Source organism: Gopherus evgoodei, chromosome 10, assembly GCF_007399415.2.
Source record: "Gopherus evgoodei ecotype Sinaloan lineage chromosome 10, rGopEvg1_v1.p, whole genome shotgun sequence".
NCBI classification, from domain to species: Eukaryota; Metazoa; Chordata; order Testudines; family Testudinidae; genus Gopherus; species Gopherus evgoodei.
In genome coordinates this window covers 22,740,207-22,765,062 of record NC_044331.1, presented here as the reverse complement: position 1 = coordinate 22,765,062, position 24,856 = coordinate 22,740,207, and the positions used below count along the sequence as shown (strand labels likewise).

The 24,856-nt window shown below is 41.0% G+C and overlaps 1 protein-coding gene across 1 annotated transcript in view; it reads right to left on the bottom strand.

The window, feature by feature from the left end:
• LOC115659152 (aromatase) overlaps window positions 1–24,856 on the bottom strand; it is a 50,043-nt gene that overhangs the window by 8,253 nt on the left and 16,934 nt on the right. Inside the window, 6 exon segments of the mRNA XM_030579008.1 lie at window positions 2,645–2,759; window positions 3,654–3,830; window positions 7,770–7,856; window positions 7,859–7,923; window positions 12,424–12,571; window positions 14,352–14,519. Of these exon segments, the coding sequence (XP_030434868.1) occupies window positions 2,645–2,759; window positions 3,654–3,830; window positions 7,770–7,856; window positions 7,859–7,923; window positions 12,424–12,571; window positions 14,352–14,496 (737 nt within the window). The 5' untranslated portion in view covers window positions 14,497–14,519.

The window sequence follows — 24,856 nt, the reverse complement described above, 5'->3', positions numbered from 1 at the left end:
TAAAATGCGGTACATGAGAGAGGAAAAAAATTCATGACCATAATTAGACTTGATGAAAACGTGGCAAGGAATTTCACAACTTGACGATATACTGAATGAAGTAGTAGCGCCTTTTATTTGCTCTACATGTATTGCTCACTCCTTTCAACTGAACTCTTGTATTCTTTCTGTGGGATTGCATAAAGGAGATAAAGAAGCTCTGCTGTTCGTATGAGTGACTAAGAGCATGTCTACACTTGCCATTTAAAGAAGGAAAAGTCCCTTTTTTGTGCAAAAACTGTGGTAGCGTCTACACTTGCCAATGACTTTGCACTGAAACTCAGAAGTTTCACCACCTCCACGAGAGGCATACAGCTCTTACTGGTGATGCTTTTATGATGATGTGCAAGTGAAGACACATGTTCTTCCTGTTTACACAGCTTTTAGCCTCTGCAGGATATCCCACAGTTCCTAGGTGACTACTCTGGTCAGGAGCTCTGCAACCAGGTAAACAAACACCCATCTGTCCCCCTGTAAAGTCCCAGGAACTTTGAAACTCCCCTTTCTGTTTTCTTGGCAAATGCTCACTTATCTGGCCAGGTGAGTGCCTGCTCCACGGAGCAAATGATCCATTGCTTGGAGCAATGCTGAGCTACTGAAGCTGATCAGTGTTTGGGGACAGGAGGCTGTTCAGAGATTCAGGATGCCCCAGGATCACCCACTCCCCTTCCCACAAGACCTATCGTCAAAATGGAGAGAGTTGCACGGTGGGATACTTGCCTTCAGTGTGCTGCTCTCATTGGAGATGGAAGTGCTGCAAATGTAACTTCCACAGGTGTCAGAGAAGGTGTTAAGTGAGTACACAAACCAGTGCTTTTCTTTCACAGGTTCACTATCACCATTGAAACTAACAGCGCAAAAACTCTGCAAGTGTAGACATAGCCCTAATCTTATGCTCAAATAAATTTGTTAGTCTCTATGGTGCCACAAGTACTCCTGTTCTTTTTGTTGTTTAGGAAGTTACTATTGACATTTCCCAAAGGTGGATTTCTTCTAAGGCTGAACCATATTGTTTTAATCATTAGGCCATGATAACACATTTGGAATATATAAGGACTGATGCTGGTTAGGGTTAGACAGTTACAGGAAATGGTCCATATTTGGTAGAGTTAGTCAAAATTTCCCAAATTTAAATTTTAAATAATAGTTTTTCAAAATTTAGTGGATTTCTTTCTGGTAAAAGACAGCAATAGTTTCATGGAATTTATTTTGGGGGGTTTAACTGGCTGTATAATTGGTTGGAATTCTTAGATTTTTGAAAAATTTTGAAATATTTAGGATATGCCCAGTAAAAATGATGATGCAAAATCATGACTTTCTATTGTGAGTGGGTGTGTCTTACTGGCACTATATTTGAGGTTTTCCAGTGTGCGATTTGACTGTCCTCTTTGTGACCAGGGGAATCCCCAAAAAGGCACACTTATTTTATGTATAGTGATAGAGCCATTTTAACAACAACCATTGTAGAGGGATTAAAATTTCTGTAGTCGATACAATGTGTGTGGAAATACTGTATGTGGGAAGTCCTGATAATGCCTGGTCTTCCCTTCCAGTTGAATCAGAAACCTATGGAAAACCATGGTATGCTACGGTTGTCTAATTCAGTTCACTTTAGGTTTAGGAGTCTGTCACATTCATAGTAGGAAGTAGTGGCCACTAAAAATTTATCAATTGCCTATAGTTGCCATCTAGCAGTATCTAAGCCACCACAGTTATCTCCATAAGACATATTCAGTAAAGCTTTGGTATCATACATACCGTTGTGTAGCGACTAATGTTGGTATTTTAGAAATTGACTGGAGACAGGATTTCACTTTCTATGTGAATTTTGCCATTGACTTCTCTGGGGACAGGATTTCCGCCAGGGCAGATAGCCTTCCTTCCTTTAAATCCCCTAAGTCCTTGTGACACAATAGTATGAAAAGTACTTATTACACATGCTTTATAGTGAGTATTTTATCAGACTGGTCAAGGACATCAGTCCAAGTAAGGATGAAGTGCTGCAAGTTTGTTTTATAACCAGTCATCTTTTGGTAGAGGAAAACAAAGGAGACCATGAAAACTCAGTGGAAAAGGTTTTGGTTGTTTTTTTGTGTTTGTTGACTTTAAAAAGAAAGATGGCAAAACTAATGTGTTCCTATTTGAGGGAAAAGATCCATCAGAGATGACAACCAGCATGATCAATGCTAAATTTAAATCTGAAATGAAGAATTTTGGCAAAGATAAAAGCACCAACAAGCAGGATTATACTGACTCACTAACTTATCATTCACTATATTGCCATGACTATAAAAAGGACTTGCTGACTCAAGGAATTGCCAGCCTTCTAGGTTACTATTGGAGCCCTGGTTGCTTAGGTAGTAAGTGAAAGTGGATATCATAAAATGGCATGTCATTGCCTGTGTGAAGTGAACGGATGATGTTGAGTTTTACACCTGAGTTAGCACTAATGTGTGTCTCAGCAGAGAAACCAAGACTAAATTGAATTAAACTGAATGGTCCCTCTCATTCATTTTTAAAAACAGAGAAAACTGACAAGTAAGAGTGACCCTAGGGAGGAAGGATCTATGTTATTCAGGTGATGTGTAAAACTGTTGATACTTACGCTGACTTTTCATATTTCTTGTACAGCCAAGAAATTTTAAAGAAGATGTCAGGTTTCAGCAAAAGTGCTTGCCAAGCATCAAAGTAGTTCTGGATTTTAAGCACAACGGCATTTTCTGAAAATTAAAAATAAATGAACAGCAATGTAAAGTGTAAACTTCAATAGCTAGTTCACATAAATGTCACCCAAAACTGCACAATAAAGGCCTGCTCCTGCTGAAGTCAATGGGAGCCTGATCAGTCCTTAAAAGTAGGGTTTCAATATCATATTTCTCTTTTACTGCCATGGCATTATCATTACTGACATTCAAATACTTTGTTTTAATATGTGGTAAATAGCAGCATGAAATATTTTTAGAATCCTGTGCAGATTGTGCAGTTCTTTGTAAAAAACAAGGCTCTTCAGCTGAAAGGAGACTGCAATGTGATAACCAATGCCAGGTCATCTCCCACACAAGTTGAGTGATGGTGCGTGGAAGAATACAAATGAGTGGAAAACTTGCAGGTGAAAGTTTAGCTCAGTGGAAAGTTTATTCTGATTCTTAACTGCATCTATCTTGGGATAGGTGCCTGCTATATACATGGAAATCTTGTTTGCAGATTTCGTAACCTTTTGTCTGCCAACAAACATTCTGCAGCTGGCAATTTGGTACTTCCTCTATTGTGGGCATGCTGCAAACATAAAGAGTAGATTACTTTGTTGACGATATTGTCATTGCTAGGAATACTGGAAAACTAGCCAAACTGTCAAGATGCAGATGTTACTTCTCGATACAGGGGTCTTGTCAGGGTTAAAAACTGAATATAGGTATTTAAACACCATTTTAAGTTCTTGCTCATGATTAGAATTAATTGCAATCAAATCTGACAGTGTTATTAAAAACTGAATATTAGACCCAGACCCTGATGTACTTACTCAAGCAAAACTCCCCGTTCATGGCAATGGGAAATTTTGCATGAATATGCACCTTAAAAGTGGACCCATTATGATATAAGAATTGTATCTGTACCATCCAAAGGGATCCCTAGAAAGAGTGTGTTAGAAGTGTCCAGTGTGATCTGTCTCATAAAATTCAGCGCATTGATGTTTCCCAGTCCATTAGTCACATTCTCCAATCTGTCCAGATGGTTTTTTGTTGATTCAACACAAATTGCTATCATACGCACGAGACCTGGACCAGACAAAGCTGAAATGTACATATAAAATAGTCAGAAGATTGTTTAACTTTCATGTTATCTGTATTATTCACCCAGTGGCAATAAAATTGTAACAGATGATGTTACCAAAATAATTGGAATACAATATTTTTATAATTTTTCAGCTTTGTAACCTATCCTCTGATTTAAAAAAAAATCCCACTTTGGACATATTGATTAAAATAGCAAAATGTAAAATCAAAACAAATATATGTTCCCATTCCCCGGCCATTACTATTATAATAGTTAACACAGTGGTGAGGCTTAATTAAGCTGGAATTTTCAATCCTTGGTGCCGCTGTTAGGTACCTGGATCCATATTTATGCACCTGAGTAAATGACCAGATTTAGAAAGGAGCTGGGCAACAATTCACAATGACTTCAGTCGCTGTGGTGGTCAGTACCTGTCATGATTTAGTAAAACAACTTGGAATATCCTGAGTATGAAAGATGCTACATAAACCAAATTCTATTCAATTCTTCTCCATTTTCTAATTTTAACAAAGCTCTAGTAATAACGTTTACCTTGTCATCTGCCCACTTTCTATAAAATTCCAGTAGACTTTCATCTAGCCTATATTGGTTTCTAAAGGTATCTTCTGATTTTTGCCAGGGTGGTTGTTTTCACATGGACTATAGGTTGTCTACAGAGCACTTGCTGGTGGTCTGTAGAAAGCTAGCCAGTCACATGGTGGCTTGTCTATCTTACTACTAGATGCTATATTGTATTAAAAGAACCTAAGAACAGCCATTATGGCTCAGACCAATGGTCTGTCTAGCCTAGTACCCCATCTTCTGACAGTGGCAAGTACCAGATGCTTCAGAGGGAATGAATATGGCAATTATTGAGTGATCCATCTAGTTGCAGTTTCTGGCAGTCAGAGGCTTAGGGACACCCAGAGTGTGGGGTTGCATCCCTGACCTATCCTTCATGAACTTATCTAATTCTCTTTTGAACCCAGTTATTCTTTTGGCCTTCACAACATCCGCTGACGATGAGTTCTACGGGTTGACTGTTATGTGAAGTGCTTTCTTATGTTTGTTTTAAACCTGCTGCCTATTAATTTCATTGGGTGATCCCTGGCTCCTGTGTTATGTGAAGGGGTAGATAACACACTCTCCACACCATTCATGATTTTATAGACATCTATCATATCCCTCCTTAGTTGTCTCTTTTTTCGTAAGCTGAACAGTCCTAGTCTTTTCAATCTCTCTTATATGGAAGTTGTTCCATTCCCCTAATAATTTTTGTTGCCATTCTCTGTACTTTTTCCAATTCTAACATATCTTTGATACAGGGTGACCAGACCTGCATTCAGTGCTCTAGGTAGGAGTATACCATGGATTTATATAGTAGCATCGATATTTTGTTCTTTCTTCTTTCGTCTTTATTCTTTCATCGATTCTTTTCCTAATGGTTCCTAACATTTTGACTGCCACTGCCCATTGAGCAAATATTTTCAGAGAACTATTTATACTAGTTCCAAGATCTTTTTATTGAATGGTAGCAGCTCATTTAGACCCCATCATTTTGTATGTTTAGTTGGAATTATGTTTTCCAACGTGCATTACTTTACACTTATCAACACTGAATATCATGTGCCATTTTGTTGCCCAGTCACCAAATTTTGTGAGATCCCTTTGTAACTCTTCACTGTCAGCTTTGGACTTTACTATCTTGAGTAATTTTGTATCAGCTGCAAACTTTGCCACCTCACTTTTTACCTCCTTTTCTAGATTAATAGGGCCCTACCAAATTCATGGCCATGAAAAACACATCATGGACTGTGAAATCTGGTCTTCTCCTGTGAAATGTGATCTTGTGGGTGCTTTTACCCTATACTGTACAGATTTCATGGGGGAGACCAGGTTTCTCCAATTGAAGGTCCTGACCCAAACGGGCATTGCAGGGAGGTTGCAAGGTTATTTTAGGGGGGGTCATGGTATTGCCACCCTTACTTCTGTGCTGCTGCCTTCAGAGCTGGGTGGTCAGAGAGTGGTGGCTGCTGACTGAGGGCCAATCTCTGCAGGAAGCAGCGCAGAAGTAAGGGTGGCAATATCTACCATGGCATCCTTACTTCGTGCTGCTGCTGGTGGGTGGCTCTGCCTTCAGAGCCGGGCTCCTGGCCAGCAGCCGTCACTCTCCCACTGCCCAGCTCTGAAGGCAGTGCCACCAGCAGCAGTTCAGAAGTATGGGTAGCACTACCACAATCCTCCCTACAATAACCGTGCAGAAACACACCCCCCCTACCCAACTCCTTTTTTGGGTCAGGACCTCTACCGTTACAACACCATGACATTTCAGATTTAAATAGCTGAATCATGAAATTTTACCATTTTAAAAATCCTACACCATGAATTGACCAAAATTGACTATGAATTTGGTAGGGCCTAATCATTAATGAATGTGTTGAAAACACTGAGCCCAGTACAGATCCTTGAGGGAACCCCACTATCTATCTATCTCTCCACTGTGAAATAATGACCATTTATTCCACGCTAAAAATGTTATAGGTGGGATTTTAAAAGCATTAATCAACTCTGCTCCAAGAAGTCAATGAGAATTTTGCAGTTCATTTAATGGGAGTAAACCTTAAGCCAATTCTGAGTGTGTTTGAAAATCAATGGCACTAAATTCTTATGCTACTCTTCGATGTACGCAATGTCTGTAGTTGCCCCAAGGATGATAACTATCATATATTGGGACAGGTGATCGACACAGTGGTGAATGGGAGGGGAGGAGGTCCCACTGTAACTCAGTGGTGAACATTTGTGTAATTAGATGTATACTAGGACTGAGTAGACCAACTGAACCAAAATCTTACACCAATTGGAACCAGCTGATTATTTTTTCAGCAACAGTGTCCACTAGGGTGCAGATGTGGAACAAAAACACAAAATAGGGGGTGGAAGAAAAATAAATAGTATAGAAAACTTAGAATGATGGCACATTAATACTTTAACACTTCACGTCTTTTCAGCTTCTTAATCAGGCCCCAAAATCACCACAAGGAGCTGCTACAGTAGCTGTGAGCACACAGCCTTTCTTGAATTATGGGGGCATTGCAGAAGGACAAAGTAATGAGGGGAACTACTGAACTCAGTAGTTTGTAAGAAACCGCAAGTTTTGTTGGAATCATTAAAGTTGTTAGGTTCATTGACCCCCAAAGGTTATAAAAAGTCTACATTGAAAAACTAATAGTTTAGGATTTGTTGACACCATATGAGCCCAAAATGACAAAGGTTGTACAGCCTTAAAATAAAGCTTCAGGCCCAGATTCTCAAGGAATTAGGCACTTAACATCCATTCCTTTCAATGGGAGTTAAGCATCTAAATACTGCTGCAGATCTGGGCCCCATCGTTTAGTACTGTCATAGCACCTCTCAGATTTCCTTTTGAGTTTGGGCCGGGGTTACAGAGCAAGTAAGTTGATATTCTCAGTTGACCTTGTTACTGCCCTGATTTTTCAATGTTCTAAAACAATTAATGATTCCTGCTGCATGGCACTCTTAAATTAATTTTGTAATGATAATTTTAAAATGTGCTTATGGTAGGAGTGAAGTTTCTTTTGAAATCAATTGAAGTTGGGATATAGAACCTTTTAGTTAAATAAATATTCTTACAAAATTGCCACTTGAACTGAGATGAATACTGGGCCACAAATGTAAAAATATTCAAATCTGGCTTGTGGGACATAATTAGGATTTGATTAGAGGAAATTAGGAATTTGCAAAGTTATTGCAAGTCCTTCTCTAGAGTCATGAGAATCAAGATGAGTGAGGAAAGAAGACTGAAATATTTGGGGGGGAGGGTCAGAGAAGGAAAAATGGCTCCTTGTACTTACACAAAATTCCAATCCCAGATTTTCAGAAGCACAAAATATATGGTACAGTAGATGTGGTAAATATAGAAATACATAATAATTTACCTTTAGCGAAAAAAGGTCGAATTTCTTTCCAGAGTGCTGGATTATTATTAAATATAATACCATTTTCATGCATGCCAATGCACTGTACCCAAGCCTTGCTCCAAATCTACAGTTATATTGCCCATGTTTCATTACATGGAAGATACTGGAGGATCTGGGAAAGGAAAAAAGATCCTTTTGTAAACATTATCTCTTTAATTTGACTTACTCTACTTCAGGCCCAGTCTTCTGAGGTGTTGATCACTTGAGAGAGACAAAGCACTTTCAACTCAAACATACTGTGCATGCAACATTGATGTTATTTCTTATATATGCGATTCTTTAAAAGCATGATCTGATGAAAGTATGATGCATGGCAATTATTTTTATAAGTACATTTTTTTTCTACATGAGGGTAGGCATGCACTGTTTCTCAGTAAAATGCCAATTGACTGCCTCAGAAATTCAACTGGAGTAAAGAGTGAAAATGCATAGAAATCTATAGGAACATAGACTTTGCCATACTGTCTTTGACAATGGCCAGCATCAGATTCTTCAAAAGCAGATGTAAAACATTTGATGGCAGTTATGCAATAACATGTCTATAGAGGAAGTTGTTTCTTTACCCTAGACAGTTTTTGGTTGCCTTTCATATTGAATCAAGAGGACTGATAACCTTTGTACATGTTTAATTTTGTTACTGGTCAATGTAATTGAGAATGATGTTCTAATTATTCTTATGTGTCTCATCCTTGAATGATTTCTCTTAAGATCTGTTCCACAATAATCTCTTAAAGCAGTGAGTTCCACAGGGGATTGCATGGGGGTACAGAATTGGAAACCTTATATATACACACACTAATTACCCTTGGAATGTGACGGTGTGTTTTATTCATGCAGAGTATTGTGTTTGGGAAGGTTGTGTCTGGTACTGAAAATACAACCCCCTGCATCTGTTCACTAGCCCCAGACACATTAATAGAGTGAGATTTTCTTGGTCATCAGTTGAAATCCAGTCCAAATAACTGGAAATTGTTATCATCTAACAGCTTCTCGGTGACTTAAATGAAATGAGCTGGTGTTCCCTAGTGGACAGGCTTTCACATCTTAAAAACTACCAGCACCATTAGCACTAATTGGCAATAGGAAAGATTAAAGACAACCAAAACTAACATACCCCAAAGTTTTGGAAGGGGTATAAATTCTCATGCTTTAGAGCATAAACCAATCTCCATTAATGTGGGTTAGGAACAAACCAAAGTAATGAGTATTGCTAAGGAATCTCTGTTTGGTCACCTAAATCACATGGTATTTATTTGTTTTCTGAGTAGATGATCCAGCCTTTATAAACTACTGCTGCTCCATCCAAAATTAATGTACCGTACCTCTATGTGAAAACACAAATGTTGTGATTGAACTGTAACGATTTTGAACTATTGACCCTGTCAGAGTCTTATGACTTGCCACAGATAATTGTCCAAACTGAAATTTCCTTTTATGCCCAATATTTTAAATGTGATTTGGAATTCAGCATGATGGTTCTGAATTTTCTCTCTACTTTTCACCCAGCTCTAGGACCACAGTCATATTCTGATCATTTGACCGGCTCAGCCAAAAGCTATGGGACTGCAACACTGCATAGCTTGTCTTGATGGATTAAAATGCACAGATGTTAGATCCCATCAGTCATGCAGCATATACCTGCCACCTACACATTTATAGATCTTGATCATTGGCAAACCCATGATGACAAACACAAATATTCGTGTGTAACTAAATTCTCGCTATCGAACCATAACAACACTACCCATCGGAGAATAAGGAGAGTCTCTCACAAGGGTGCTCCTTAGAGAGCAATAAACGTGACCTTACTCTTCCAGTTTCATAGGGCTCAATTCAGCAAGGTTCTGAGCCCTGCGGACCTTTAGCTGCTTTCCTGGACCAGAGCCAGAATGCTCATTGCCTTGCAGGATGCAGCCCATAGTGCACAACGTGTATCACTTGGTTCAGTGCCTGATCTAACTATGTAGCCATAGTGAATGCACAATATAACAAGGACCTTGCTTTACCAGTATATGGTAGTTAGCTACATTACAATTCTTTGCTTTCATATGTTTAATATAATGCCTATAAAATTACTAATTAATTAGCAGAGATTAGAATTACTCATATACATAAAACCAAAGAAAAAATATTACAAAAACAAAGTATGTGTCAAACCAACCCTAAATAATAAAAAAACCTACGACCACTAGAACATACCCTTCTCTTTTTCTGTTAATCTTGCTTATTCAGTTATCATGCTCTGACAAACTGGGCTTGATCAGCATTACTACTTTAGAACCTGATTTCCTGTAGAGGGAGCTAGCTGCTTAGAAATGCTGATCCAGTGGCACAAAATGATCAGATCAAAGACGCCCAAAGACAAGGAAAGTGAACTGGCAGAGATCGAACAGCCAGCCACTTTTCATGCCACGCACGGCTTCAGAGACCAAATTCTGAAATCTTTACTGCAGTGTTAACTAAGACAAAACTCTCACTGCAAATCATGGCCTGAGTGAAGCCAATGGACCTTTTGCTATTGCCCTTTAATGGGCCAGGATTTCACTCTGGGAGTTTTGCCCCTGAGTAAAGATTGAGCAAGGATTGAAGTATGGGGTAGAGCAGAGGAACATAATCAGAGAGGAATTCTGCCTCAAGGATTCTGCCAGGGGATTGTGCTCAGAGCTACAGCCCTTCAGGGAGTGCAGCATATTCCCCTTGTCCTTCTGCCCTGCTCTCTTTCCTTCCTCCCCAGCGCTCCTGGGCATCCATTGTGGTGGATTGTGCAGGGAAGGAAGAGTCCCATGTACTTCCATGTGCTCAGGGAGTGAATGATGACAGGCCCATTACAAATGTTCAATCATGCGGAGAGGCTTCCTATGCTCTTTTCCAACCTGTAGACTCACCTAAGGGCCAATCACAGAGTGGCCCAAAGTGAAGATTTCAGGATTTGCTCCTGTCTGAGCAGAGAGAGAGTGAAAGGTAGCTATTAACATTGGGCTGGATTTTGCTGATGGAAGCTATAAAATCATATTTCATTACAAAATTATGCAGTCAAGGCCTGGAGGAAACTATGTAAATTGTATTGCAGACTCTGCAAATCCCTCTGTGCATCTGCTCTTAATCTAAGTGAAGTTGGATGGCAAAAGTTCAATTGCCTTAAAGGGGCAGGACTGTACCTGCATTTTACAGAGCTCAGATCTTGCTCTTAACTGTGACAGGCCATAAGAACCACTGCAAATGCTCTATTGACATTGTAAAGGATTTTAAATATTAGTTTTCAAAGTCCTGTCAAGGTTTTTAAGTGAGAGGCATCCTGACCAAAGCTGAGGTAATGACTGTGCAGGTCTGAGTTCATCTACTGCATTGATTTTGTATCTGATTATTTCTTAGAGACTTGAATCAATAGTGAAAGAGAACATAAGAACACTTTTCATTTACACAGTCTGACACAGGGGCGGCTCCAGGCCCCAGCACGCCAAGCACGTGCTTGGGGCGGCATGCCGCGGGGGGCGCTCTGCCGGTCGCCAGGAGGGTGGCAGGCAGGGTGCCTTCGGCAGCATGCCTGCGAGGGGGCCGTTGGTCCCCGCTCTGGGTGGACCTCCTGCAGGCTTGGGGGTGGCTAGATGTCTAAGAGCCGCCCCTGGTCTGACATGTTGTAAGCATTGTATGGACTAAAGTAATGAATCCTCACTAACCCCTATATCTGGTCAGGAGGGTGGGTAGCATTCTCATAGTTCTACCTCCTGGTAATGGACAAAGACAGAAAAGTGAAATGACTTTCCCAGATCTGTACAAAGTCAGTGATAGCACCAGCATTAGAGCTCATTTCCCTGGACTACAATGTCTTGCAACAAGCTGGCTCTGACTTCTACATGATTGACATATCTGGATCCAGAGTAGTTAGAACAGCTAATCCAACAGTTGTTTTTGTTGTTGTTTGTGTGTGGAAGACTTTGTTAGAGTTTTCAAATATGGAAAAATCCTCATCCTTATTATGAGTGCACAGAATGTCCAATAAAAAAAAACACCCCCCAAAAAGCAAAAACCCCACCTCTACTGCAGCTAGTAAAACTACACGCTCCAATTCAGCAATGTGTTTAAGAATGTTTAATTGGAGCACATGCGTAGTCCCATTGATTCCAATGAGATTATGCAAAACTTCAGGAATATGCTTAAGTATCTTGCTGAATTGGGGCCATAATCTTCAGTTTTTACTCCCATTTTGAGAAAGATCTCCATGGGGCTTTATGAAATTAATTTTTGGTTTGATCCTGCAAGCTATCAAAGTTCTTCTATAGTGTCTTATACTCAGTAGTCCTATTACAATCAATGGCAGGACAAGTGAGAGTAAGTGCTTACAGGATTGGGCCTGATCTGTGTTCCATTGAAATACATGGCAAAAGTCCCATGTACTTCAGTGGTGCAGGGTCAAGCCTGTAATATATAAGAATTGACATTTAGAAGCTGCACCCAAAAAAAGAGAGGTCAGCAAGCAGCACAAGACATGCAATTCTTCTGTTAGTGAGAAACATTTTGAAAATCATGAAATATTCTAATATAACAAAGTGCCTGGCAAAAAGTTGCAAAATACTCTTTATATTATTAGAGAGAGAGAGAGAACAAAGATTACTTGCTAATAATGAGTGTTTCCTCTCCACTGATCCAGACTCTCATAAATTCTCCATACATCTTATGTAATAGTTGCAGGCATTGCCCCACTCCCATCCAGAGGAATCTCCATGTGATGAGGGGACCAATTCCCATACAGAAACCAGGCCCTAAGGAAAAGGTTAAAAATATAAATTTTAACAGCGGATTAGAAAATATATCAGTATGCGAAGGATCTTTAACACCAAGTCACAGAGCCTATTGGACACTTGATTTCACATAAAATTGGCTCATGCAAACCTGACATAGGAACACCTGTATCTGCAGAGTTGACAGTTTTATATCCACAGCAGCTTGATCCTGAGTCTGATGTACATTCTGTGTGCATGTAATAAACTAGACTTTGAACCTTTTTCTGATGCTTCAAGCAGATGACTATGGGTGATTTCATTAGAGGTATAGTGGGTGGGTATCAAGGCAAAGGAATAAAAAATAGTTCAAAGAACAATGACATCATACTATTGTTTATGCACTTGCAAATTTAACAAATAGTTCTAGTGACAAGGTCCTTTGTTAGACTGTAATATCACCTACAAAAGTCAACTTCCAAGCTTTCTTTTAATATAAGAATAGTAATGAGGAAAATACAGTTTTAGAGGATGGGTCTGTATAGAGCATTCTACTTCATGAATTTACGGAAAGCAACATTCTAATGTAAGAGCTCAGAACGGAGTCATCTAAATTTAGTCAATGGTTAAGATTCTGAACTGAGTTCCACCGGTGTAAATCTAGAATAACTCCATTGACTTCTGTAGAGTGATTCCAGAGATGCACTAGTGTAATTTAAAGCAAATTTGTCCCCTTGGGGAAAAAGAGTGGGGAAAGAGTCTTAGAATGGCTAAAGGAACCTGTTCTAAAGGGAGCCCCCTCTGTTCTACGTGGTCAGTCTGGCTTGCCTGCTGTAATGTCTTGGGATTTGTTCAGAGACATGAAAGAAAGCAAGGAAAGTACTTAGAGAAAAGTTTCACATATTATGTTCACAATATGTACAAATACCTCAGGACACCAACCTTTATGAACAGGAATCAGAAGCCAGGATTATTTAACTGTAAATTTAAGGCAAATGAATGCTGTTATCTCTCCTGTTTAATCCCATAAAGCATTCAGGCTGGACTGCATAACCTTCTGCAAATGCTTTTCCAGTATTCTCTGAACTCTCCATGAATAAGGGTTATTCAAAGATAGTTTGCCTTGGTCTCCTCTCAATTAACTTTACTCAGGTGTAATCCCATTAATTTGAATAGCTATTCCTTATTTACACCAGTGCACTAGGGTCCAGTTTATGGAAATTTATTATCCTGTACCTAATGGAGAATAAACTGAACAAGTGACATCTACATATGTTCCTGAAAACCTAGCAACAAGGGTCATCTGAATGGGAGACCTTTTGATGTTGGTCCATAAAGGGTGGTTCTTTAGTGTCAGATACATGGGAAAAGGTGAGTAACCAAAGAGCTCCAAAATGACCGTCTCTCCTAAATTAGGCTTTTTTGAGCAGAAATCATCTTTCAAAGCTCTAACATTTGCAACAGTAACAAAATGAGAAGCTCTAAAACATCATGAAAATAATCCAGACTATAAATATCTAGATACCCTGCTTAAAATTACATACTATCAGACGCACACAAGGAGAGCTCTAAAGAAAATAAATAATGTGATACTTTTAGCTGACCAAACAAACTTTAATGCACAAAGTTTGGGGGCAAATAGGGCACTTCAGATTTTTGTTTTTCCTATCATTATATCCCTACTATATTTTATACAACATATTCCTTCTGTGTTTCCTAGATATGCACTTATTACCCTTCATTCCCCTTTTTACCATTGTGTGAACAACAAAAGAACCCCTTTGTAGCATTTTGGGTTATACCATGTCTAAAATCAATTTACCTGGTATTGATGATATTTCTTCATAATTCCAGATTAGGAAAAGAAAGCACACGAGGAGGAGTATGGGCACGGTGGCAGTTGGCATCACTTCTGGCACCACACTGGTGATATTGCAATGCATCAGATTCAGGGTTTCCAGTATCATCTTTCTAAGAGCGTCTACTTTGCCTTTGGGGGGGAAAATATGGAAAGAGGCAGAAAGTTTCAAAATGCTAAGACACCTTTAATCGGTACCTTGCAACCCTTTTGCCGGTCCTGTAACTGAGCAAATTCATACCAGTAGTAGCTTTGTTTTATAATGAGACTGGCTGCTTAGACAAGACAAGCTCAACCACAAGTCAAAACAGATGTACAGCAGATTTACTTTTTGCCCCAAAATAACAAAGCATTTCTGACCTTGGTATTGAAGCTCAGGTTCCTTTGGATGCTTTGGCCAATAGACCTTTTATCTTTGATATTGCCCTTGGCTGGCCAGCAGTGACGTTAACTCCAGACAGAGTGCCAAATTTCTAACCATAATAAAAGAAATTAAACTCTCAACACATGTGGAAGGGTTGAATGAACTCACTTGTAGTCTTTTATCTAAGATACCTACCCTTTTTTCCTTCTATGTCACTAGCATTTGTGAATGTCCTTGGATTTCCAAAACAACCAAATATATTTCCTAGTACACAAATGTAGCTTGCCCCAGGCATCTGGGTAAAAATTATATTGTACTTTATTTTATCTGACACTGAGTGTCATAATGCTTTGCCTTTTACCTTTTTCAAAATATTTAGCAGAAGAGCATAGTATTTGTCAGACCAGACTATAGATTCATCAGGTCTAGTGCCATCTTTTCTCTTTGACAGTGACCAATACTTGACTCTTCAAAAGAAGGCAAAAACATAACAGACAACCATGTTGTAAAAGAGGGAGAAGGGTTCCTTGCTAGTCCCTGCAGACGTTAAGTTATGCCATAAACCATGGGATTTGCTTGTCCCTGTGGAGGCAGATACTGTTATTTATATGATGGCCGTGCGGCGGGGTGGGGGAGCATTGTCCAACTTGCCAGAGAAGAGCAAATATTCCTTTAAAGGTGTGTGTGTGTGTGTGTGTGTGTGTGTGTGTGTGTGTGTGTGTGTGTGTGTGCTGCAAAAAGGGGGAGTGGGTCAGCGTGGTGACACTGACTTATCCCCAGGGACCAGAAGGGTTGGGTAGTTGAAAAGGGACAAGCACGGTGAGAGAAGCCCCTTTTTCCCTGGACCAGGTGGTGCAGTACCCATACACTCTCCCTCCGCTTGAAGTGGTGAAATACCAGGTGTGGTCAGGACCTGCTGTGGGCATCATGCTAGCCGCTCCTTCCTAGGGGGACTGGGAGATAACTGGACAGTAGGAAGTTTAAACTTGAAATTAGACGAAGGTTTCTAACCATTAGAGGAGTGAAGTTCTGGAACAGCCTTCCAAAGGGAGTAGTGGGGGCAAAGGACATATCTGGCTTCAAGACTAAGCTTGATAAGTTTATGGAGGGGATGATATGATGGGCCAGCCTAATTTTGGCAATTAATTGATTGTTGATTATTAGCAGGTAAATAGGCCCAATGGTCTGTGATGGGATGTTAGATGGGGTGGGATCTTAGTTACTACAGAGAATTCTTTCCTGGGTGCTGGCTGGTGAGTCTTGCCCACATGTTCAAGGTTTAACTGATCGCAGTATTTGAGGTCGGGAAGGAATTTTCCTCCAGGGAAGATCGGCAGAGACCCTGGAGGTTTTTCGCCTTCCTCTGCAGCATGGGGCACGGGTCACTTGCTGGAGGAGTCTCTGCACCTTGAGGTCTTTAGACCACGATTTGAGAACTTCAATAACTCAGACATAGGTTAGGGGTTTGTTACAGGAGTGCGTGGGTGAGACTCTGTGGCCTGCATTGTGCAGGAGGTCAGACTAGATGACCATAATGGTCCCTTCTGATCTTAAGTCTATGAAATAATTTTTCCCTGACCACCAGATTAGCCTAGGTGGAGTAGGGGGCTGGAGTTTGTCTTCCCCACAGTGGGTTCAGGGAGAGCTTTTTTACAGCAAGTAGGGAAGGGAGTTAGGTTATGATGTTTTAACTCATTATGTAAGTGTGGGGTGGATGTGCAGTGCAGGGAAGGGTTATGGTGACCTGATAAAATGGTTTTGTAAAGGACTTAAAAAGGAGGTGTTGGTTAAAGGAGCGGAATGGGAGAATTCAGGGCTCCTATGACTAGTACAGCAGGAAGCCAACCCCTCTTTCTTATAGCTCATCTTAACCCTCATTTGTGGGAGGGCTGGGGGGTGTTAAGGTCCCAGCAATGGGGTAGCTGGGGGACTTGGATGGAAAAAGAAGGGACGCTGATGAAACCTGCCCAGTAGATATTGAATGAACATGGAGTTACCTGCACTGTACACTTTTATCTGCCGGGTAGTCCCAGACATTTAATAATAAAGTCGAGGTCTGATTAAAACCTATCAAGTGTCTCCTGTCCTCCTTTTTATTACTGTATTACTGTACAATACATTAGATTAGATGAGTAAAACACCCTTTTAACTCTGTTCTTTCAATAACTAAATGTGTATTTGCTTTGTTCCCTAATCACTTAATACCTAAGTTCTAGGGTATAGGTACTCAGCATGTCCAGGTACAGCTGTTGTAGCTATTTCTTCCCAATATTTTGTGTTTTCTTAATGTTTATCTTGAAACTTTCTCTCATATTGTGCTTTCGTTCATTGTGTGTTTTTGTCTCGTACTGTAGAAGAATGTACTACCGTACTCAGTTAGCAGTAATAGTATTATTATATTTATGTAGTGCACAGAATGTGCTCGCTGCTTTACAGAAAACAAGAAGATGAGCTTGCAGTCTAAGTAGAAGATGTACGGAATACAAACAAATGATGGGGCAGGAAAGTAATGATTCCGAACCTTATGAATTCAAGTGTTGCCACAGTGTTTTGGATCATTACTGTGAAATACTTGTTGCACTTTTTAAAGAAAAGATCTTGCTGTAAAACAAAATGTCAAATGGCCCTTTGGAAATGTGTGCACTATACTGATAGGTAGTTGGACCCCTGGATGTCTTTTGTACCTATGAATGCTCTGGTATCTTATGTTGCTTTATTGTTGTCCTCTTGCATGCTGGGAAGGCTTTGTGGATAAAAGCACAGGAGATCAGAGCTCTATTCACTGCTTTGTCACAGCCTTACCAGGTGAGTCTGGTCAAGTTGCTTCACCTCTGCAAAATGCAGGTAATTATACTATAATTATCCACAAGGTACTATTAAGCCTAATTAATGAATGTCTGTAAAGCGTTTTAAAATCCTGAGATGGTATGCAATAGAAATCGTGGTATAATTGTTGTTCTGACTTCAGTTATTCTGATGTTAACAATATGTCGCCCCATAGTAGCATGAAGGTGACTGCCTTAGAGATTATGGATTTCATATATGGTAATGGAGATGTCTGCTTTTATATGACAGTAAAAGAGAAGCAGAGAAAGTGCTGCCTATGGAAAAGTTTGCTTTCTTCTACAATTCAAGAAAATATACCTTGAGTACAGGGTATGTGTATCATCACCGTGTATCTTTGCTCTCTGATAAATGTAATGGACTGTGATTTAAAATAAGTACCATTGACATACCCATATATCTGCTGCAGAAGATGAAGACAGCAACTGAATTTTAAGAATGCAATGGAGATGTAGAAACAAAGGATGAAGATCCAAAGTAATCCCTAGTGTCCTTTCTGATCCCCAAGTCCTCTCCTCTGGAACGTTCATCTCCTAAAATCCAATCCCTACTGTGTAAGACATTCAGTCTCCAATGTGTGTCCAGTACATGTATGGGATGTGATAGATTAAATCCTGGATTAATATGATCCCATGAGTGTTATTATCAACTTCCCAGAAACCTAACTCTAGGACTAGATTTTCAAAATCGCTCAGCACAAAGGGATGCAATTGAATGCTGAGCTCTTTTGAAAATCTGGCCATCCATAGAGGCTCGCTTGTTCTGGTGACCCTTGTATTACCGTGGTTAGTATTAAATGAATGTTTGAATTGCAGTTTATATGTTAAGTTTAACAGGAATCAGAAAGGTCACTGGAGGTCAATGCCCCCAGACCCAGGTTTGATGCCAGTTGAGTGCCATGGAGCAGGCCGAGTTCCCAGCTGAGAGATCAATAGCAAGTAGCTCTCTAGAAGTGAACTTAATGCAAAGATTTGCTTATCTTATTACCAAAACATAGGCCCAAATGCTGACTCCAGTGGGAGTTTTACCTGAATATGAAATTCAGGATTTGGCTCATATATCATGTTTAATTAGAGAGGTACACAATTTGTGAAATTCAGCTCGAAAATTCATCAAGAATATTAGGGTGTCCAGTTCTGTGAGAGTCAAAACTGGCAACTTCATTTACATCCCTGTATCTTTGATGGTAGGCCATCATAGGGTGATTGGCCAGCTAAGAGAGATGGCCCAGCCCCACCTGTGACTGATTAGCTGACTCCTGTAGGCTTGATGAAGAACATCTTGCTCCTGTAAAGTCGTGCGAGCTTGGTTGAAGAGAACAGGGTGGGAACTATCGGAAGCAGGTTAGGCTTCTGTGGTAGGCCTTAGACACAGGATGACTCCCAGGCAGATGGCCTGGGGGAGAACTGGAAAGAACCTGGCCTATGGAGAGCCAGATTGAGGAGGGACTATGGGGGCAGCTGCCTAGAGAGTCATGAAAGAAACTGAGTAGATCCCAGGAAGGGTAGATGACCCTTTTCAAAGAGGAGATAGACCCTCAAAAAGGAAGAGCTCTGTCAAGCTTGAGACTGGAATGAAAGGCCCTCTCAGGTTTTATGTTGGTTTGGAGTTTGATATGATGGAAAGGGTGGACTTTTTCTTTTATAACTTAGCTGGAGGGCCAAGTTTCTGCAGCACCCAAACCATGTGGGAAGTTTGAGAGACCCAACACCTGGTCGAAAGGAAACCTCTCCAGCCTGGTGAAAATGAACGAGTGAGTGAGGGTGGGGGAGAGCGAGTAGTGGAGGGAGTGGGGATGGAGTGAGAGGGTTGGGGCCTCAGAAAAGGGCCAGGGCAAGGGTTTTTGGTTTTGTTCAGTTAGAAAGTTGGCAACCCTACATAAGTGAAGGGAATCTGAGGCAGGGGCTAGTCTCAAGCCAAGTATGTAGGTAGTGCTGTTAAAGACCCAATTTAGCTGCCCTTACTCACCCTTGTGTGCAAATAGACTAATAATTTCTGCTTGGTGTGAGTAAAGGTTTGAGTACCGGCCATAAGAGAGGCTGCAGTGTGAGTTCTTTCCATCAGTGCAGTTTCTTCCCTCCTTTCCCATCCTTAAATCACAGAAGAGAAGTGCATTGAGCTATCATTGCTGGCTTTCTATTTCTGGAATGCCATAGAATTTGCAGTAATATGCAGCTCTATGGTGTAGTATGCAGCTCAGTTGTATCATCTTTAGTACAGTAACTCCTTGCTTAACGTTATAGTTATGTTACTAAAAAATGCTACTTTAAGTGAAATGATGTAAAGCGAATCTAATTTCCCTATAAGAATTAATGTAAATTGGGGGTGGCGGGTTAGGTTCCAGGGCTTTTTTTTTTTGCCAGACAAAAACATACATATACAGTATAAGTTTTAAATAATTTTAAAACAACAATTTTATACTGTACTCACCAATGATGACTGTGAAGCTTGGTTAAGGCAGGGGCATCGCAGGGTCAGGATGCGGGGGCTTGCCCCATTCCACCGCTTTGCACTCCTACTGGGGAGCAGGGTCAGGGGCTTGCCTGCTCCCTGGCTGAGATGCTGGTTGAGCGGAACGGGGCAAAACCCTGTTCACCAACCCCACCCCAACCAGGTTGGTGGAGCGGGGCAAGCCAAAAACTTGATAATGGAATATTGTGTGTCTTTAAACAAGTATGTTCTGAAATAAATCAGCAGCCTAATAATGAAACAATGTTAACCAGGATGACTAAGTGAGGAGTTACTGTACTTTTAAGTTAAAAGTCCCCTGTATAGGTGCCGTTGTCATCATGAACAGGTCTGACTATCAAAAGGAGGCAGCCAGACAACTCTCCAATACCAAATTCTACAGGCCACTTCCCTCGGATCCCACTGAGGAATACACTAAGAAACTACAGCATCTACTCAGGACACTCCCTACACTAACACCAGAAGAAATCAACATACCCCTAGAGCCCCGACCAGGGTTATTCTATCTACTACCCAAGATCCACAAACCCGGAAATCCTGGACGCCCCATCATCTCGGGCATTGGCACTCTCACTGAAGGACTGTCTGGATATATGGACTCTCTACTCAGACCCTATGCCACCAGCACCCCCAGCTATCTCCGCGACACCACTGATTTCCTGAGGAAACTACAATGCATTGGTGACCTCCCAGAAAACACCATCCTAGCCACCATGGATGTAGAGGCTCTCTACACAAACATCCCACACACAGATGGAATACAAGCTGTCAGGAACACTATCCCTGATGATGCCACAGCACAACTGGCTGCTGAGCTCTGTGCCTTTATACTTACACACAACTATTTCAAATTTGATGACAATATATATCTCCAGATCAGTGGCACTGCTATGGGCACCCGCATGGCCCCACAATATGCCAATATCTTCATGGCCGACCTGGAACAACGCTTCCTCAGCTCTTGTCCACTCATACCCCTTCTCTATCTACGCTACATTGATGACATCTTCATCATCTGGACCCATGGGAAGGAGACTCTGGAAAAATTTCACCATGATTTCAACAGCTTCCACCCCACCATCAACCTCAGTGTGGACCAATCTACACGGGAGGTCCACTTTCTTGACACCACGGTGCAAATAAGTGATGGTCACATTAACACCACCCTATATCGAAAACCCGCCGACCGCTATGCCTACCTTCATGCCTCCAGCTTCCATCCCAGGCACATCACATGATCCATTGTCTACAGCCAAGCACTGAGGTACAACCGCATCTGCTCTAACCCCTCAGACAGAGACCAACACCTACAAAATCTCCACCAAGCATTCTCAAAATTACAATACCCGCATGAGGAAATAAGGAAACAGATCAACAGAGCCAGACGTGTACCCAGAAGCCTCCTACTGCAAGACAAACCCAAGAGAGAAACCAACAGGACTCCACTGGCCATCACATACAGCCCCCAGCTAAAACCCCTCCAACGCATCATCAAGGATCTACAACCCATCCTGGACAATGATCCCACACTTTCACAGGCCTTGGGTGGCAGGCCAATCCTTGCCCACAGACAACCTGCCAACCTGAAACATATTCTCACCAGTAACTGCACACCACACCATAATAACTCTAGCTCAGGAACCAATCCATGCAACAAACCTCGATGCCAACTCTGCCCACATATCTACACCAGCGACACCATCACAGGACCTAACCAGATCAGCCACACCATCACTGGTTCATTCACCTGCACGTCCACCAATGTAATATACGCCATCATATGCCAGCAATGCCCCTCTGCTATGTACATCGGCCAAACTGGACAGTCTCTACGGAAAAGGATAAATGGACACAAATCAGACATTAGGAATGGCAATATACAAAAACCTGTAGGAGAGCACTTCAACCTCCCTGGCCACACTATAGCAGACCTTAAGGTGGCCATCCTGCAGCAAAAAAAACTTCAGGACCAGACTTCAAAGAGAAACTGCTGAGCTTCAGTTCATCTGCAAATTTGACAGCATCAGCTCAGGATTGAACAAAGACTGTGAATGGCTTGCCAATTACAGAACCAGTTTCTCCTCTCTTGGTTTTCACACCTCAACTGCTAGAACAGGGCCTCCTCCTCCCTGATTGAACTGACCTCGTTATCTCTAGCTTGCTTGCTAGCACACATATATATACCTGCCCCTGGATATTTCCATTACATGCATCTGAGGAAGTGGGTATCACCCACGAAAGCTCATGCTCCAAAACGTCTGTTAGTCTATAAGGTGCCACAGGATTCTTTGCTGCCTGTATAGGAGAATGACTTTGTTCAGTTCCTCCATCCATAGATATATGTTTTCCAAACCTATCTGCTATCCCAAATACTAAGTCCTAGAAACACCATTGGCCACAGCCACCACCCAGACAGTGAAATAACAAGTATCTAAATGTTTCCTTGTAGTATATCTATTGTTTAGAAAACAAAATATGGGACCAGCTCAACAGCCTAGAGGCAGTTCTGTGTGCTACCAAACAATAGACCTACTCTGGGCTCACTTTTTCACTCCAAGTTGTTGGTCCAGTGCATGATGCAGGTGAGAGGCTCATCTCCCAGACGAAGTTTAGGCTTGTGCACTATTGTGACCTGAGCCAAAGGATAGGCAAAGTGAGGGGCAGTATGGATAGTGGTAAGAGGTAGGAGTAACGATAAAGAGGAAAACAAGGGCTTAATGAAGGTACATTTTTTAGAGTGGTCTCCCTGGGTTTCAAGCCCTAATGAAGCTGTTAAGAGTTGGCTTTGGAGTTTGTGTGCAGAGAATGGAGCTATCAATTTGTGAAATGCAGCTGGAGTGACTGCAGTTGTGTGGGATCTGAAAAACTTGAATGGAGGAAGTGGCTAGCAATTGAACAAATAATTTAAAAAAAATTCAGTTGTTTTCACTGTGCAATAGTATTTATATTAATGACAGTAGTGCATTATTGTAAACTAAAAACAAATAGAAACACCTAGCACTCTTACATGAAATTGAGAGATTAATTAGAAACAAGCTTAGGTGCTCTGTGTGTGTTTCCACAATATCTGGATGCCAGCATGCTTGAATGGACTCCGTACAAATGGATGAGTTTCTTCCATTTTTCACCTAGTTTCCATCCCTTTCCACCTGCTAAATCACTTCATGAGCCAGAGGGTGGTATGTACCAAAACAAAAATAGCACCTCTGTGTGGATTAGAGAGGGAGGAAATGAAGGTGTTTCTTCTCAGAAGTGCCATAATTTTAATCACATACAGGCCATATGTTAATTACAAATTCAAGCCCTGCGACCTTGTTTTTCAAGGGCTGTTGGTCTCTCCTTCTGACCTTTGGCAGCTAGTGAACTGCAGATTCTTTGTTAACCTGCCAGTGGTAATTAATAATGCTACATTCTCTCAGCAATGCAAAACATTCCATTATTTTTGGTCTTGTGGTGGGTTCATCCTTTGCTTCTGCTGCCTTTATTGCCATGGACTACTAAAGACAAACAGAAATAAGTGACAGCACATTTGGATGTTACAGCATGGAATAACAGCTGTGCAAAGACCCATACAAACAAATATTTCAACTGCAGGGTCAAATGCCATGTGAGGGTTCTGAGCACCTAGCAGGAGATACTCAACATCTTGCAAAGCTGAACCCCAAAGTATCTTCCAGGCAGTCCTAGATTTTGAACACGATCATTTCTAGGGGTGTTCACAGCTGGGATTGTGTCCCATTGTAAAGTTATGGGCCAGCTGCAAAATTTAGAACCATAAATGGATTCAGACTTCAAACCCCTCCAAAAATCAAGGACTATGGGGGTTTAAGCTCAGACTACTTCTAATTTTAACACTTATTCTTCTGTCAAAATAAAAATTGCACCTCTTATACTTTGTGCTGTGGCATGAAACCAACTCAATTTTACTTTGTCATTAGTTTGAGTTTTACTCTGAGGACTAACTTAATTTGGATGGGTGAGCATTGATATTTTTTACTTTACTAAGACACAATGTATTTCAGAGTGGCTTGAGAAATAAAATGGAAAATTACAGCTTTTCTTTTAAGTATTATACTTCAGGAAGGCTCCAGGCAAGGACAGTCTGACAGCGAAGTGCTTAAAGTGGGAGGTCAGGAACTCTGGAAAGCTCTCGCCCAAAAGTTCAGCCGTTACCTGGAAATCCAGAAGATACTGTCTGGTTGGAAAGAGTCCAATACCATCTTGCTGCATAAGAAAGGCGATTGAGAAAATCTAAAGAACTATCACCCGATCTGCCTTGCTTTTGCATGTCTATAAGTTGTTCATCAAAATAATAACAAATCGACTGTCGTGAAACCTGGATAAACAGCAACCTAGACAGCAGGCCAGTTTTCAAAGAAATTACAGCACGATAGACCACATCTTCACTCTAAACCAGCTACTAGAGTGTTCAAGGGAATACAAGTTCCCTTTGTGCATTGCCTTCTTGGACTAGGGTACATCTTAGGGTACATCTTCACTGTAAACACAAAACTAAAACCAAAAAGCAGCAACAACAACAACGATGTGTTCTTAACTCAGGTTAGCTAACTTGGATTAAAACAAGCTGAGTTACCTCCTCTTCAATGCTAACAGCTTGCGTTATAGCTTATAAGGGAGCCTTGGTTGAACTTGAGCTGCTAATCTGAGTTAAAACCCAGATTGCTTTGTCTTCACTGCTATTTTAACCTAAGTTAGCTAGCCTGAGTTAAAAGCACACCTGGTCTTTGCAGGTATCATAACCTTAGTCCCAGATTTGGACCTTAGCGTCCAA